This window comes from Apis laboriosa, unplaced genomic scaffold (assembly GCF_014066325.1).
Source record: "Apis laboriosa isolate Shangri-la unplaced genomic scaffold, ASM1406632v1 scaffold4_cov146, whole genome shotgun sequence".
Lineage (NCBI taxonomy): Eukaryota > Metazoa > Arthropoda > Insecta > Hymenoptera > Apidae > Apis > Apis laboriosa.
Genome location: NW_025223501.1, coordinates 2667512 through 2686276, shown reverse-complemented (window position 1 = coordinate 2686276; position 18765 = coordinate 2667512). Strand labels below are relative to the sequence as shown.

General features: G+C 26.7%; 2 protein-coding genes across 3 annotated transcripts; both read right to left on the bottom strand.

The window, feature by feature from the left end:
* Window position 1: 1 nt before the first annotated feature.
* LOC122717062 (Bardet-Biedl syndrome 7 protein homolog) lies at window positions 2-3686 on the bottom strand. Its single transcript, XM_043940764.1, has 13 exons — window positions 3445-3686; window positions 3122-3311; window positions 2838-3006; window positions 2681-2757; window positions 2356-2608; window positions 1982-2244; window positions 1690-1879; window positions 1516-1596; window positions 1290-1436; window positions 1103-1224; window positions 934-1043; window positions 584-863; window positions 2-134 (listed from the first exon to the last, which is right to left on the bottom strand). The coding sequence occupies exons 1-13, from the start codon at window positions 3584-3586 to the stop codon at window positions 2-4; spliced, it is 2157 nt and encodes a 718-aa protein (XP_043796699.1). The 5' UTR covers window positions 3587-3686.
* A 467-nt stretch (window positions 3687-4153) lies between these two features.
* Window positions 4154-11888, bottom strand: LOC122717142 (pro-resilin-like). 2 transcript variants are annotated; one of them, XM_043940921.1, is made up of 6 exons: window positions 11750-11888; window positions 11382-11582; window positions 11083-11297; window positions 8999-9074; window positions 5774-6067; window positions 4154-5531 (listed from the first exon to the last, which is right to left on the bottom strand). In XM_043940921.1, the coding sequence occupies exons 4-6, from the start codon at window positions 9011-9013 to the stop codon at window positions 5265-5267; spliced, it is 576 nt and encodes a 191-aa protein (XP_043796856.1). In that variant the 5' UTR covers window positions 9014-9074; window positions 11083-11297; window positions 11382-11582; window positions 11750-11888; the 3' UTR covers window positions 4154-5264. The 2 variants fall into 2 exon arrangements, with proteins under 2 accessions (XP_043796856.1, XP_043796855.1); XM_043940920.1 differs by lacking the exons at window positions 11083-11297; window positions 11382-11582; window positions 11750-11888 and adding an exon at window positions 10863-10922.
* Between the last annotated feature and the right edge of the window lie 6877 nt (window positions 11889-18765).

Sequence of the window (18765 nt, the reverse complement as noted above, 5' to 3'; positions counted from 1 at the left end):
TTTAGATCATCGAAGATATCGAAGATGGTGCGGGCACCGTATTACTTGTATCAGTAAAAACTTGTAAAAGTTGAACCAATTCTCTGGATTTGAGAGCTGCGCTAAGTTTATCCGCAGCGTCTTTGCTACTAATTCTGAAACGTATAAAATGTATTCAGAAAGTAGTGCAATTTATTTAAAATTTTTTTGACAAAAAAATTCAAATTTAATTTCTAATACACCTAATATGTCTTTCAATTCTATTGAAACTAAACTAAGTAATTGACAGAAGACTTAAACAAAATTTTATGTTAATTCATTTTGTCATTGTTGTATGTACTGTACATTTTGTTTTTATAGAAATTTTGCTGTAATTTATAAGACATCACATAATTAAACAAAAAAAAAAAATTACTATTAATAATAAATTGATATTCTAACTGATTAGATTGAATCTATTAAATAAAAATATGTTTTATTAAATCTATTCCATTGAATAAAAATGTTGAGAAAATGAGGAATATTATATTCTTCGAAAGATAAAAGTACAAAATTTTGTTAACTAAAATTGTTAATATTAATATATATATTTATTAATACATACCTACGAGAACGTTTAGCTCTCTCCCAATCGACATAGAGATCCGTGATCACTGCATGTAATCTCTCCAATATTTCATTATCTTTCGCCAATCGAAACCTAATCTCTGTCTCCTTTTGTATCAATTCCTGATATTCTGTGCAAAGATTTTCTTTCAAATTTTCTTTTAATTCCAATTCCTCGAGAATATTTAAAATTTTCACATTTGTTACTAAATCGTATGCAGCATTCAATTGTGGAAGAATTAATTCCAACACTCTGGATATGCTACTCTCAGTAACATCTGTAAGAAATATTAAATAAAAAAAATTTAATAGAGAAATAGAAATGATTGTAACATAAATGTAATATACCACAATAGACATCTAATTTGATTTTTCTCTTCGTTGCCTCCCTAGTTAATATATCTCTAAGAATTATAATACTTGATATATTTTCTCCAAAAAAAATTGCACTTCCTTTCCTGAGAATTAAAAAGATATTAGTGCATAAAGTTCAATATTCATGTAGTATAAAACTTACTTGTATTTGCATTTAAGTAATGTGCCAATGAAAGCTGAAATATATATCAATGTAGCTTCACCTTCTTCCAAATGAGGTCTTTCAGGAACATCAGGTAAAACAAAAGAAAGCCAAGCATGCATCTGAAATATATATTATACAGAATATTTCTCAGTTACAATCGAATATAATTAATTTAGAATTTTACTTCTGCAACAGTAAAATTTCCAATTAATTTTAATTCATTAAATGGTCCTTCATTATGAAATTTTGTGTCTTCCATTTCATGCTGTCTTACGTGAAGAGAAAGAGCGGATATAGGTATCGATATTTTACGACAACACTTTGGTTGTACCTACACAAAGAATTAATTACATTTTATACATCATCTTATATTTCAAAAAATATGAAATGAATATAAATTGATGACATACTTGAGAAGTGACATAAATCTGTAAAGTACCAGGTTGTCCTTCGATAGTCCGTAGCCTCATTTCAAGATGATTAGTATTTACCTATAAAAATGATCTGTATTATTATATTTATAGTGTATTGTAATAATTGAAATATTAGATATTTTAATTTTAATTATTTTAATTTATATTCACTTGGCAACGATAGGTAGCAAGAACGAAATTTCCTTCTTTAGGATTACAGATTGACAAACTAACTACTGCACTATTATTTTCCACGTCCAGTAACTCGATTGGAGTATCTGACTGTATTAAAATATTATCAATCGGCGTATCGAGTTCTATAGAAAGGGAATATGATACATCTTCTCTATTCAAGATCATTCTATAAGAATTAGATTACAATTTACATTTTAAAATTTAATTGTATCATATAATATATAATACTATATGACTTCAGTTTATTTAATTTATATTAATTTTATACCTATAATTTACAGACAGAATCAATGGTGCTAGGGGATCTGATGAAAAAATAGCTGCTTCTTTCTCTTCATTAAGCTTTTCTTGTAATTGTTGTATTTCTAATCTCAATTTCGTCAAACCGTCATTTTGATCGGCTTCCAGAAGTCCTGGTGGTTTAGTAGTTAAGCCAAATATTCGTCCTGAATATGTAGTAACCAACACTTCAGGAAATCCTGCTGCTCCAATTATTCCTCCTGTCACTGAACTGATACTTTCACTGGCATTCTATAAATAAATTTTTTAAAAAAAATTTTAGACATGGGAATAATATTAGAAAGTTTAAAAAATATACAAAAAATTCCAAATATACAAAATGTTTAAATATAATGCTTTTACATAACGATAGCGAAGTGAAGCTAAAGTATCCTCTTCTGGAAAGGTATATACTTCAACAGTACCATCCTGTCTGCCAATAAGTATATCTAGACCATCTTGTAATTCATAAGTATCTAAAGAAGTAATTTCTGATCCATTCATATTTAAAAGCCAAGTGATCCTTAATGTTTTGTTACCCTGAAGAATCAGTAAACCCACTTTTCCATCCATAGTTCCAACCAAAACTCGTTCTTTAGATTCAACATTGCCTTCTCTATAAAAATACTAAAAGAATATTTAGAAACTATAAACAAAATAATAAAAATAATTTAAAAAATTTAGAAACCTGTATATAGATAATACTGTAGGTATATTTGGTAATCTAAGAATTGCTGGAGTCTTGGTACCATGAAGAACTCTTATCTGAAAAGAATTAACTTTATTAAAATTTAATTTGAAAATTAAAGTTTTTAATGCTATAAATATTAATTTAATATTTTTACAGCACAATCCCCACAAGCCAATATAGCAAAAATAATAGAGCCTTCAGCAGGTAAAAGTACAACATCGTATAAGGTTTCACCAGCTAAATAAGAATCAGCATCCTTACAATCATGGTATCTGTGATAGAGATCTCTCGCACATGCTGCTAAATCTGGACCAAGTACATATCTATAAAAAAATTCTAATACTTTTATTTGAAATTTTATATAAAAAATTTTTAGTTTTGGTATTTATTATTTAATATTAATAATTATTTTCGAATTATATCGGAGAATTTACTTACAATGCACAAATAGGATCTATAAGATTTGTATCAAACTCTAAGAATAATTTTCCTTTCTTAGTGTATCCTTTTACAGTGTTTCCTTGTGCAATATAAATTTTATCATATCCACTACCACCAAGGACTAATTTATTAATCTTTACTCCTGGCAAAGATTTAAACGATAGTTGTAATTCTCCTTTTTTCATACCTTATTGAAAAATAATGTAATTTCAATTTATTTGAAAGTGTAAAAAAATAAAAAAATGAATAAATATTTATAAAATTAAATTTATGCTAAAAGATTCAGATTTTATTTTGAATATAAAAAAATTGTAATTTACCATAAACATAAAGTATACCATCATGATCAGCAACAGCAAATTTTTGTGTATGTCTATGTTCTGTTGCAGGAAAGATTTTGGTGGTTCCTCTGGATGTGACACCTACAGTTGCATAATCTATTCTTGATAATGGTAAAGTCATTTTGAACAAAACTTTAATCTTTTTTTCTTTACAACTATTTAAATCAAAATTAAATTTCAGAAATTATTTTCATTCACTTTTATTTTTTGTTTCATTTCATTTTTCCTTTATTAAGAATCTATATTCTCGATCAAACTTTAAATAATTTTATAATTTTATAATTTTATTATTTATAATTATTTAATTTTATATTTTTCTAAATAAATAAATTTATTAAAGTTTCAATACAAAATGTTAAACTGTTGAGATTGTAAAAGATATTACTACTTTGTACTTATTCTACAAAGAATCATGAATGCACATGCGCAACGATCAATTTAACCATGGTAACAAACTACCGCAACAAATTATTCTTTATAATTAATCTATCATTTTAATTTATATATTATAAAATATAGAAAATATATATTTTCTATAAAAATGTATTTAATTAAAATGACAAGATATAATTATAAATTTTTTACAAAAAGAAATATATAATATATAATATATTTATATAAGAATAACCAGAAATACATAAATATATTAAAAAGCATATACATTTTTATTATCAAATCATTTGGTGTATTTATTAAAATCTTTAAATTTCTATACATCGCTTTCATCCTTCCTATCAATTAATGATAAGAAATATGTTCAAATAATTTTATATAACATCATTCATATTTTTTACTTTGTAAATTATCGTACAATTTATAAAATCTTTACAAACAAAGTAGCCATACGTGATAGCAAAGGGTTAGTACTGTTTCATCAGCATCCTTAAAACGAATTGTTATTACTACAAGTTAGTCCTTAGCTACTTCATGTTTTAAAGAGAAGTACACCTTGACTTATGAAACTTTATGAAACTTTTTTATTTTTTTTCTCCTATATGTGTATCCATGTCCATTGGATACATCTATAATTGGAGAATATAAAATATACTCTGGCCTAAGGTCTTTTTTTATTTAGATCTAGATTTTGCGATGGCTAAGGATATCGAATAAGTACCAGTTGGTATTGAACCATTTTTGGTCGCAAAAATAATATTTTTCATTCATATTTTATTATAAAATTTAATATAAAATTATAGATACCATAAAAAAGATATCATAATTTGCAGAATTATTCTTCATTTAAAATTTTTAATTAAAGATATTATAAATTATCAATAAAATTAAAATTACATTATTTGACATTAAAAAAAATTTTTGAAAATTCTCTCAAAAAAAATCTGCATATTCAAATGGTGCCACTTTTCCTAGAACCACTATTTGACGACACTAGCGACCTCAAAAAAAGGACAAGATAAAGAATAATAATCTCACAATCAGTTATCGTTCAACAAATTGAGTTAATCAAAATAAATCCACCGAATCAAAATATGATAGAAACAAAATCAAATTCATAATAATAAATATAGTAAATATCTCTCGATTGATTTTTAGATTTGGTCAAAAAGTTTTTTTTTATTAAAAAATATTCGCAAAATTTAAAAAAAAAATTATTAAAATTATTAAAAAAATTATGCACATAATAACTTTTTTTTTGGCACGATTGACTCGATATGCTGAAAACGAACGATCCAACGCTCAATGGAGGCGTAGAGACAACACAGAGGCGTGGAAACCAACAATAAAAACCGCAAGACAAACATTTTAACATGGTTCGCAACCATAAACTGGACATTAATAACTTAATAGCCTGCAAAATTGCCGGGCGGTCGAGAGACGTCGAAACGTGGATTTCCATCATAGGAAACCTGTGCGCTAAACCCATGTTTCCAATCGGCGGTATAGCGGACAATCTGCAATCTTCCATCAGGAAGCTGAACTCTATATTCCCCGCGGACGATGTCACCGTCGCTTATCGCGTTGTGGGAATAATCGTTTCCAAAGGCGTCTTCCTTCACCGCATAGTTGAAGTCAAATGGCATGCCTGGTTCGTGATGATGATGATCGTGCTGAAATTAAATTATAAAAATTATGTAATGAAAATAGTTCAATTAAGGATAAAATAAAATCATGAGACTGATTTTATGAAATTTTAATTATAAATATGATTGTAAGAAGTAAATATTAGATACAAAGAAAGTGAAAAAAATATTTCTATATAGAAAATATTAAATATAAATATATTTAATATGTTGTCAATTATTCATTTCTATAATAATTTTGTAAAATGATTTCTTTCATCATTACTTACACCACCATTTGGTATAGTAGTTCCAGTAGGTCTGGTTGAGTCAGGAAATTCTGGAGTAGGTTTAGTAGGAGGTGGATAACCATTGAAAGGTCTCGACGTCGGAAATTTTGTGGTTGGTTTAGGATATGTATGACTGGATGGTGTAGTACTAAATGGAGTTGATTTTGAAAATACTATCGAAGGCGTTTCATAATTGTAACCCTTAGTTGGTTCAGGAGGCAGATATGTATTACGTCTTGTCCCAGGTGGTAGATCGCATATTACGTGGACTATTGCCATACAAATTATTGCTATCTGTAATAAAAAATATCAATTAATGTTAAAAAATATAAATTTTTATAAAAATGTTTTTTAACAAGAAATCATAGAAAAAATCTTACAATAAAGTATAAAAAAAGTGAAACAATAGAAAAATAGAATATTTGTTTTGCAGAAAAAGAACATTAAAAAAAATTATTAAGAACAGAAGAAGAAATTAAGTTACATGGATGAATAAATATTTAATTATATCAATCCTTTATAAACATCATCTTTGTTTATTGAAAAATAGATATCTTCCTATTTGAACTATCTACTTCCATTTATGCAATCACAGTGAATTACAGAAAAATCATTATTGAGATTGCATTTCCTGTTCTATATGAAACAACGTGTCAACTCAATATGAAACACAATTCATGATGCGAATATAATGAACTATTAGCGTGTTTCAAATTGATATATAGCTGAATTTGTGTTTAAGTAGTCGATGTGCAATGCAACATTCATGAACATCTCTTTTCTTAATTAGAGACTAAAGAATTGCATAAACACAGTATCTTAGAACATATGTTATAAGTGATAGTAATTGTTAAATTTTTTCAAATCCAATAACACATTTTTACCATATAGATTTAATGATACTTATCATTAATTTAAACAATATATGATTTTACCAGAAAAAAGTTTTGATATATTTTTTTCAATTAATAATATTTTAAACATACTTATTTTAGCATAGCTAAAGAATAGTCAGGATTAAATATTACAAAAGTAAAAGTAAATCATTACAATGAAAGGCAATTAGAAAAATAAAAGAATAAAGAGGAGTGCTTGAAACGAGGTGTAATTGCTCGAAGAATATTTTATTGTGCGTATGTGTCGCTTATTCGCAGTTGTTTTGCAACAATTTAATTGCATATCTTCCGCCTCATTTCTACTTCGTCCCCTCTCTTTGTAATGAATGCGTGTGAAACTATTCTCTTCGACTTACTTCAGTTGCTAATTACATAATTAATATATACGAGCGTTTTTTTTATCATGAATTGAAACAATTTACTTCATAACTTCATTCATCTTAGGCAAACTGTGTCATCTATATTTTCGATTATTATTCAAATTTATTCTTCTATATAATCCTAAGTTTTTAAAAAATTAAAAAAAAAAAAATCCAGAATATTCATCTATATTTCTCTACATTTCTACATTTCTTTACCAAGTGATTTTATTGACTTCATCAATTGATCCACCTGATGCAATGATTATAATCTTCGATGAAATGTGTTATAACAACATACCAGAAGGAAAAGATTCTATCAGGGAAGCAATTAACCACTCATTTATTTCTCTATTACGTGTATCAGCGTTTCACTGTATACTAAGCACGTGCAATATTACTTCATGGAAATATCAATCAGTTGAAGAAATGCAGCGTGGAATATTTTAAGATCTTAGTTAAAAAAATTCATTTTTACTGTGGAATTTGAAGATCATAAACATTTTATTTGATATTATTATATTATTATATTTAAAGATCAATTTATAAAAAATTAATTTCTAATATTTAAAATATCAAAGAAATAGAATAAATTTGAATAAGAAAATTTGAATAAATTTGAGTATATTTGAAGTGAAGATATATAAGAAAAAAAAGAAAATTAAATTTTTTTATTTTTCTGATTTTTTCCTATTTATGTCTTTATTCTTCATATATATGATAACATAAATTTTTTAGAAATTATGGAATAAATATATAATTTCATGATATAATAAGAAAAAATATCTAGAAAGTAGGAAATGAATCACAAACCTTCGTTTAAAAGTCAATCAAGAAGAATAAATCAAAAGAAGAAACTAGGAAATGTTTGAAATATTGCAAAATGATTCACAATCTCGTGAAGAATATTAAACAATCTTCTCTTACCGGCCTTGTTGCTTATTTAAATTTACCAACTAAAGGAAAAGCTAGCTTACACCATTGTTTCACCAGTTATTGTTTAACGTTCATTGTCATAGCCAAAATGATGCAAGTTCTTTTTAAATCTTGAAACAGAGATTACAATTACCATGTAAATTACATAAAACATAGCTGGAAGTCGATTTAATAAAACTGTGAAAAAAAAAAAAATAGTACTATATAATTGAAAGAAATGTGAACAATAAAAATTCATTATTACCCATAAATCAGTGAAAACTTCGTGTATTAAATATTTACAATCTTATTGCATAAAGAATTAGTATATTGTAGAAATGCATTACATTCACTTTAAATATTTTAAAAGATTAAAAATTCCAAACAAATAAGTATCTCAAGCGAATAATTAACTACAAATCTCACATAAGAGCAATATTTCATATATTATTTATATCATTTCACGGATAACGAATTTGATTACAGTTCTTTCTTCTCACCCTCGTTAACCATTTCTAATACTCCTCAGAGGGATTACGAATCGATAAATCAATTGCGTTGCGTGATTCATCTCTCTTGATTAATCGTAAAGTCTGCAAGACCATACGGATACTCAAGATAATTTGTTGACACCTCTCTCTTTCTCTCCATCGTACGAGAATTGAGATTTATGCATCGTGGGTGCAGAAATGGTAGAGAGGTTGCGATTAATTATAATAATTAGACAGACCACACTGGATAGACTATTAACTATATTAAATATCTGACTCTTTCCATTGAGTTAAATGTTAGCATTACTTCAAATCACGTTTAAGAATATGAATACAATTGAAAATAAAACTTTTGAGAGTTGTTCATTTTTTTTAGAAATAGATGAAATACATTGAGAGTAAAATAAATCTGAAGATATTTCTGGTTTTCAAATGGATCCAAACAAATGATAGATTTTTTTTAACTGTACATTCCATTGAAAAAAATAAAAGAATTAATTAATGAGATAATTAATTGTTGAAAAATTATAAAATCTCAGAAAATTGAATTTTTAAATTACTCACCTGAAGATAAAACATATTGTGAAGAAAGCCAAGGGATCAGAATTTCACTCACGTATCGTTTTTTTTCAAAAGAAAACTGTGAAAAAACATACAAAATCAACCCTTTATAAAAGCATCATAGATCTTAATTAATTTTTCATTATCCTTTTTCATTATTCCATGGTTCTTATTTCATATAATCGACTTGTAGAAACTTGAAAAGGATAAACTTAGAATTATAAGTTCTTAAGGCTTAATGCCATCCAAAGCATAATTTATTCGATGTTTCTTGATAATCTAATATGACGGATCAACATTTAATCTTTGAATTTCAAATAAAAAATATTTTCAAAGTTATGCAATCATTTCACAATTTATCAAACATAAATTAACATATAAATATCTAATAGAACTCTAGAACTCTGGATAAAATTATTTTAATAGTTTATGAACAAACAAATATTTTCGCTAAATAATCTTTATAATGCATTTAATATTTTAATAATTTAAAATATTTAATATTCTAATAATATTTTTTAATTTTAATTCAACAGTACATATTATGTATGTACAGTATATATTTTTTGTAATTTGATATTTGTTTACAATATATGAGAATTTAATTATGTTCTAGCTTTTGAAAATTTATGTCTGAACAAATTTCTTTCAAAAAGATAAAATAGAAATCAATATTTTCTCTTAATTTCAACTTTCAAAGACTCGTTAGCCGATTACAGAATATTAGGATAAAAACAAAGAAATACCAAGCTATTGTGTCTAAATAAGTGTCTCAAGTACAAAAAGGATAAAGAGAAATTATAGTTTTCAAGATTATTCATTTACAATGAAAAAGATATATTATTTTATTTCCATAGAAATATACTTTGTAAAGGGTTGAAAGACCTCGACGACATTTTACGGTTAACCACACCCTAACTTTTCTACGATTTTTCGTATTCATTTCATGCATGTGCACCACTCCCTCCTGAGAATCGCAAACTACACGATTGCGAATCCCCTTCAAGTTTTCCCGCGATACTGATGAAAGGAACATATTCGTTTGTCTGCACATTCTTCAGTTTATTTCACTTGAATATAGAGACTAATTATTTTATTCATCTGAATTGAATCATAATTAAAATTAATTAGAATTAATTATTAAATTTGTATCAATATTAAAAAATATTTCTAAAAAAATGAAAATTTAAATTCAATTCTTTTAAAATCTCTATATAATCTGTAATATTTTTTTTAGAAAATAAAACTTGAAATTTAGAAATGCATGTATTATATTATGATATTATCTGCAGAAAGATTACAAATTAAGTAACAATTTAAATAATACACTGATTAGTTTTATGAAATTTAAATGCATTTTTAAATGATGATATTATAGAGGATTATTAAAAAAAAATATACATATATATATATATATATATATATATATATATATATATTAATCAGTCAATTTCTTTAATAATTCAAGTATCTTGCAAGATTCTATTTTTAAATTTATAATTAGAATTATTCTAAAAGCTAATACTCCCAAAAAGATATTTCTTCTTAAATTCTGCAGATTCTAGTTCACTACACTATAAAACGATTATGAATTAACAACTATCCATAAACGAAAATTTTTCTTTTAATCACCAAACAGAAAAATTATAATTCTGAATCACAGAAGGATTATGGATCTGAATCCATAACGATTAATCTCCTTCACAAAACATCACTTTATAAAAATATATATATATATATATATATATATTTTTGATCCCGTATCAGGGTTAATAAAGCACCGTCACCGAGTGATGGCCGAACGATGAAATATCACCGAGGTCTTCATCATTAACTACATATTTAACATTTCTCGAGCAACCCTTACGAATTCACAAATATGATTTCGATGAGGCACGTGTTTCGTTATTGTATCGATGCACTCCGGCACGACTGTGAATAAAGTCAGTACGTAACTGGCCGGCATGCTGGCAGGTTGGGTTTATATAGCGTGGGTCTAATAAGATGATACCTGAACGCGTGTTGGGACCGAAGCAGAAGAACAGAAAGAGGGGACCAATGATGCATGTTGCCTTGTTTCGCCTTACCTTGCCTCACCTTGCCTTAGAATCTTATCATGATCTGGGTAAGATGCATCTTGCACCACTTTCTTCTTTCATAAATCGGTATCATCAATGTTAACTTCTTGCCATTTTGTGAATTGTTTAATTCTTTGCTTTAATATAAATCTTGATTCATAACGTTTGGAAGATATTCTGTGTTACATTTCCAAATAACAATGTTTCAGTTTCTTGAGTCCTTTCTAGTGAAATTTCTTAGATTTTATTATCCAGCTTTAATCTGAAATATCTTGGCTTATAAATATTTATAATTTTTATCAACATACTTTCAGATTACTTTCTTCACCACAAAATTCATTTTTTAATTATAATAATCTTTTAGAGCGCATAATCTCCAAGTACAAAAATAACAGAAAAACATCATTTTCTACGTTACATTTCCTTCATTATTAATTTTAATAGAGCTCCTTTCTCATAGCAGCAATGATAATTACCATGTAGTCTCCATTTCATCGGAATACGGAAATCTGTAATACAAAAAACTAATTACAAAGATATATCGTGAAGCAATTATGTATACTTTATAAAGATGTTGCGTTGACTAATCAACATTACACTACCGTGAAGCAACTTTTACTATTATATTGTACTACTACTATTACTATATATTGTAAAAAAAAAAAAATTGACAAACCTATACATATTCGTTTAACTTCACCGTGAGAAGACATTAATCCGGATCAATGTGATCCAAATGATCTTTCGAGGCGCCTGTTGACTTCTAGCCTCGAAGGTGCAGCATGAAGAAGTCATTCCATCGATTATATATCGTGCTATGGATCAAAAAGAATTTGATATTTCATAGATGTTTATGTTTCTATAGAACAAAGATTGCACCATATTGAAGTATTTTGAATTTCATTCTCTCCTCATTATCTTACAACAAATGAAAAAATTAATTTGAAAAAAATTGTTTTACCTTACATGTGCCACTTCAAATAGTATAATTTTATTCTGTGAATTTTTTATAATCAACAAAAATACTCTGTAAATTATTTTTATTTCTTTGCATTTGTAATATTACGATTTGATAATTTTTTATATTTATCTGATTTTCATATTTTTATTAATATTGTCTTATTTAATATCATTTTATTCTTCATTTTATCTTGATAAGGAAAAGTTTTCCAAATAGATTGATTGATCCTTTTCAAGAAAATAAAGAATAAAAAGAATCCCTAGCATATCCAATACACAGTATCAACAGGTAAATAGAGAAAGGTACGCACACTCGGAATTGGTTAGCGAGCAATCCATCTCCTGCGCAGTCTTACGTACATTTAGCGATCAGGTCAGGGCAGAGCATGATGTTATTTCAACCCTTTCACGGCCGAGGAGATGCTTTAATTCAGTCGTAATATGACTGAACGTTTTGAAGTAGAAAAAATGTATCATCACTTAAAGTTCAATAATTAATCTGATTACAATCTATATTATGTTAAATATTTAAAGAATATTTAAGGATATCAGATTAGAATCAATTTAAAATAGTACAAATTTAAAACTTTGATTTTTCTTTACTTACTGGTTTTATTATTATTTAAAATTTTAAGTTTACTAATCTTTCATGAATAGAATTTTTAATTATAATTAATTGATATGTTGTCTTAAGTTAATGTCATTTGTTTCAAGTTAATATAAATAAATTTTTAAATGTTTCAATCCTCTTTGAAATTTAAAATCATAAATTACTCTTTTTCCTGAAATATTAAAATACATTAAATATTATTGACTTTTTTTTCTTTATATAAAAATTGATGATTAAATTGACTTATGCTTCACAATTGTATTGGTAAAATACTAAATATCAAGTTATAAATTTTCTATGTATTTTCTATGTGTCAGTGACATATTAGAACCGGTTATTATAAGATCAAACATATTTCTACTCTTCGCATATTCTATTTTTATTCATTTGATATATAAACAAGTCAATAATAAAGTTTATGTTAAATAAAAGTATCGATCTCAACTTTTGACATTTAAATAATAAAGTAGCCAGAAATTATAGATACAATTTTATAGGTACAATAATACAATTTTAATTTCACTGTACCTGAGATTATATTTTTGAAGTTTAATTGGAAGAAGAAAAATAATGAATCATTAACTAGCGATCACGAATATGTAAAGCTTTTAGATTTATCTTGAATAATAATTACATATGAAGTAATAATAATAATCATTTTGAACCACTATTCTTAATTATACATCCGCATCAAAAAATTAATAAAATTGCTTACTTTGTGGGGCAGTATCTTCCAATTCTTATATTTCATTCTTAGATATTCTTTCTCTAAAATTCTAGAAGATAATCGTATCAGTAAATTTTAACAATATTAATATAATAGATACTAATAATGTGCCACATATTCCAGCAATCATTTATCTAAACAATCAATTTATAAATAATAAATATTTCTTTCATAACTTTTAAAATTTTACACATCAATCTTTTATCAATCATTACTTTATCTTCCAGCAATTGTAAAAGAAATTTACTAATGATTAATCAAATCTTACAAATTTTCCATTATAATTTTCTATTGAACGTATTGAATGCGAAAGAAGTTACGCATCGCTGATCGTGGGAAGTGGTGCAAAAAATATTGCGAAATGACCGCATGATGGGCTCTTAGCTTAGGACATCCATCTCGAACGGATTGCATCTTTTGTATTATGAAACTGATGTTAGAATATCATTAGACGAATTATCAGATAATTGCGAATCTCGGTTACGCCCACTGGCGTGATTCAGAAAGAAATTCATCAATGAACATGCCACAAACATCTTTAGTAAGAACAATTCTATAAGAATGACGTAAATCGATGTGCATGTCTCCATAGTGGGCGTCAAGATATTCCTCCATTCATTCGTATAGAATGATATTTTGTTTTTCGACGCTAGAAAAAAAAATTGAATTTTGAAATTGAATTTAATTTCCATAATCATCGGAGGAAAAATTGAATAATTATTTTTCGATCGATTTTTACCTTTCTTTTCTTGCAACTTCACTTTCTTTACGGAGAAAGCGGTCGAGTGAATTCCAAAGCGCCGATATCAAGTGTAAATTTATGAAACGCAAAAAGCTGAAATGTTACAGTGGACAATCGTCAAATTTATTTTTACTGCTTCGAGTGTAACTTCAGCGGAAGAAGAAAAAAATCCATGGTGGCGCCGGTGTGACTGTTGTGTAATCGCACGATCCTCGAACCGTTTTAAAAGTGGAAAACTTTTTAAGATTCCATGATCGTAAAGCGAACTAATTGCTCGGCTGGTGACGGCCGTCGGAGTCATGAGAAAGTTTTCTCTTCCAGCTTAATTTTTCCACGGTCATCAAGGCTGCAACATTCGCTGCGAATCGTCCTCTTCCTCTTACTGAGACTTGAGAAAGAGGTGAGAAAGAGCAAACTATTTTCTAATCTACTGTCGATATTGCATCCATATTCTCACCTTAAGATCACTTTTAGATTAATCAAGTTATCTTAGTGAATTTAACTAACCACTTTATCTCTATCAATATGAATTTTATTTTTCAGATAACACAGAGATATCTGGCAGAGATTTAGAAACGTATTAAATATTTCTTCACTTTAATGGTAAAAGCAAGATTGTAACTATCCTAAATAAATGAAAGGGTTTAAGTTTTTTTGAAAAAGTTTAAAATCTTATTTAAGTTTAAATTAATCATGTTAACAAGTGCTAAAGTTCAAATAACCACTTTGTTACTGTAAACTTGTTAATTGACTTGATATTGCCCTTTTAAATTTCAGAGAATTCATATACTTTTGTATTCTTCTTGAGCAGAATGTTATTTTTAGTATATTATTTTCATTTTTGATAATATTCATATAAATCTATTACAATTTTCTATAAATATTTTGATAATCCAATTTTCTAAATATGTAACTAAACAAATTAAATGTGAATAAAGAATTGTTTTATTTTCTAAAATGATATTATAAATTAATCTAATTTATTGTAATTTTTATATTTTTGCTTTTTCGTATTTTATATGTCTCCCAGTCATAGATGAAGTTTGTATACTTATTCTTTTGAGTATATTATGTAAAACATAATAGATTATATATATTATAAAAAATACTTGAATAAACCATTAACTTTTTTACAAAGATAATAAAAATAAAAAAATAATAAAAGATAATAAAATTTTTTATTACTGGGTAATAGAAAGCCTACTATTATATTATGTTTATTAATTATATTCTGCATTGAATATATCGACTAGTAATTGCATTGAAAATGAATTTCCATCGTCTTTCTTAAGTATCGATTGATAAAATAGTAGCAGAGATGAGCAATCAGAAGTGTAGTTATGGTTGCAACTACCAAATCGAATTCAACTGACGTACAGTAAATTTAATGAAATATCAGTGTTACAAGGAATCCGTCAATTATGGTCGAGCAGGTAGCCATTTCCAATTAAAATGCTTGTCAGGAATAATGCTTCCATATAAAGATACATATATCTTTGTCAATATGTGTTATTTGAAAAATACTTGTCAGAATATTTGGAAGAAGATTGTTTTTCAGTTTCTTTTTTACAAATGACAAATGCAAGTCATTTATTTAAGAGAAATCTTTCTTGTTGTTGTAAATTTTTTTCAAATATTCATTTTAAAATAAAACAATTTAAAAATTAAAAAAATACATTTCAAAAAAATTTTATCTTTTTAAAATCTTCTTAAATATATCTTCTTATAATAAATTAAAAAATAATAAAAATATTTAGGATATATATGTAGAGAAGAGAGAGAAAAAAATGATTCTTATGTGAAGATGATGAATTAACTCTACAAAACTATATCAAAAGTGATCTGCAAAGTTCCTGTAGAATTATCTATATCAACAGATATATCAGCAGATGATTCTTGCAATTTCAATCTTTCATTGCCATTCAAACTCCTTGACAAGGGTCGACATCACTTAAATTGTGATTGTTAGTCTGTACATGTCAATTCCAGGTTCAAACACATTTCCATCCATAAAGATTCAATCTCTATAATGAAACTATTAAAGATTCAATTATTTAGATGAAATATCAAATGTATTCTTGATTAAGAATTTCTGAAATATTAGCTCAAATTTAAATTGGAATTTAAAAAGAAAGGTCACTTAAATTATCACGGATATAGGAATTGCAACATTTGAAAATAATATCTACGTGTAGGCATTACATACCATATTATTAGATATTATTAAAGCAATGGTTAATAATCCGCTCATGACTTGTAAAACGTCTTCACCGTGCATGTTAATCGCTAAAATGACAGGAGTAAGACAGACTCTCTCTTCAAGCTCCCGTGTAAATGCTCCCAGTTCATCATCCATTCTCTCTACATCTTCATTCTTCATTCTTCAAAAAAAAAATATTAATTATACATAATTATTGAACATTTGAAAAAAAAACTATCATATATTGACAGATAATAATTAAATATTCAAAAAAAAAAAAAAAAAAGATTATCATGCATTGATAGATAACTTTTAAATATCTAAAGCTAGAAAGAAAACATTATCATGCACTATACATTTTAAATAGCTAAGGATTCAGAAATCTTCCAACAATTTAATTTCAAGAGATAAACCAGGAGATAATATCCCAATCAACCATGAATGATTACTCTTATTCTTATTCTACTCTTATTATACTCTTATTCTAGATCAGTAGCTTATCCTCGTAAATAGTTCATGATATGGGAATTGGCGGAAAGAGATGGTCGTGGTTTGACGGAGCACCCAGATTCTTGGCAAGCAGTAGGTCATCCGCGACTAGAACGAAGATTTTCACTTTCATCGTGACCGAGGGAATGTCTACTTGGATGCGCAACAGACAAAGGCGTCACGGCGCGAAGAAGCTGGCTAACTATGACACGCAACTTCGACAGAGGATCGGATATTCATAACCTTCCATTGAATTCGCGCACTCGTGCGAATTCTACGTTCCACTTGGTCTCTTCCTTTCATCACCTTGATGTGAAAACAGAAGATCCATAAGATCCAAACCTTACACCCCACCACTGGAATCTAATATTCATAACTATAATTCATCAAAATTTACAAATATTTTTTTTATTTATTATATTATTTATTAAGGATTGAATGATAAATTATTTTGAATTGATTGAATTCTTTGAAAAATGATGGAATACTTGATCATTTTTTTTTCGATATTATGATTAAGATATTGCTTACTAATATCTTTTTTATTTATGTTGTTAAGAATTGAATAAGAAAGAATAAAATGAAATTGTTCTTATTTGAAGAATAATGATAGTTATTCTAAAAATATTGATAAACTCTTTTTTAGTTAATAAAATAGTAGATTATTTGATTGATGATTTCTTATGATACTGTTATTTCTTATTTAGAGTATCTATATTTAGAGTTTAAGTTTATATTTAATATAAAATTTATGTTATATATTTATTTGAAAATATGATATAAATTATAATAAGAAATTATATGATGAATTAGAATTTCCTCAAATTATTCTCAAAGTTATTATTTTTATATTACTATTACTTAAAAGTTATTTTAAAAGTTGCCAATTACATCACTGTTAGTTAAATGTCAATGTCAAACCCGGTTGATTATTATAACGAAAAAGGAAACTAGTGATTTTCATGATACACCATGTTGAAACGAGGACAAGACGCGCGATTTAAGATCTTCACGTATCATTATGTAGAATGTAGTAAACATAATAGTACTTCTCATTATGTCGATAATGAATACCTTTCAATATCAATTCAGTATTTCTGAAATTAAACACTTAGAATTATATTATATCTATTTAAGATAGATCTCTATAACAATGAAATCTACAATTCTAGAATTAAAAATTTTGAAAAGATCAAGGTTTTACAATCCAACTTTATAATTTTATTCGAATGTATGAATAATAAATTTTCGATATCAAAAATCGAAATTTTTGATATTGTCTTCCAAAATTTTAAAGAGTATTTAATATTTTAAAATTTTACAAAAACTAAACTTAAATCCCAAAATTGAACTGTAATCAAATATTTCAAACCACACAATCATAACTATTGTAATATCTCATTCAAATTTTCAAAACATAAATAGCATTTAAACGTCAATTAGAACAAGAAAACGGATACAATCTTTTCTCTGAATCTTCTGTTTGTTTCATTCCTAAACCGAGTTTCATTCCTATTCTGTAAAGATCTCACTGCCAAATCTCACTGTCACGAAACGAGTTCATCTGAGTTTTTCAACCGTAGCTCACACGGAGATCTGCATATTTCGTGGAGCATTTAAACAATGTGAAACTTAAATATATTCTCTCTTAAATATTTTTTTTCTCTTTTTTTCATGAAAACGTCTAAGACATCTTTATCTTATAAATTTTCTTGTTCGTTCCTCTTTTCTTTTTTAACCTCTTCTTCATTTCTTTTTCACTTCTTCTTCACGACTTAAATCATTCGAAACGCTCCTGACATTTCAGTCTCTTCAACCTTAAAGTCTCACCAAGATTAAATGATTCCCTCGTGTGACCTGCCTCATGTAAATGGTTGATCCAAATCCTGAAGAAAAGAGAACACATTCAGAATTTAATTAGGATCACATTTAAGTATTAAGAAATACTTAAAAATAATAAATAT

Coding starts and splice junctions, on each gene's coding strand:
- LOC122717062 (XM_043940764.1), bottom strand. CDS start 3,586: ATGACTTTACCATTATCAAGAATAGATTATGCAACTGTAGGTGTCACA. Junction 1,880..1,981: donor ATTCTGTCTGTAAATTATAG/GTATAAAATTAA, acceptor TAATTCTTATAG/AATGATCTTGAATAGAGAAG. Junction 1,044..1,102: donor TTACTTAAATGCAAATACAA/GTAAGTTTTATA, acceptor TTTAATTCTCAG/GAAAGGAAGTGCAATTTTTT.
- LOC122717142 (XM_043940921.1), bottom strand. Junction 5,532..5,773: donor CTACTATACCAAATGGTGGT/GTAAGTAATGAT, acceptor ATTTAATTTCAG/CACGATCATCATCATCACGA.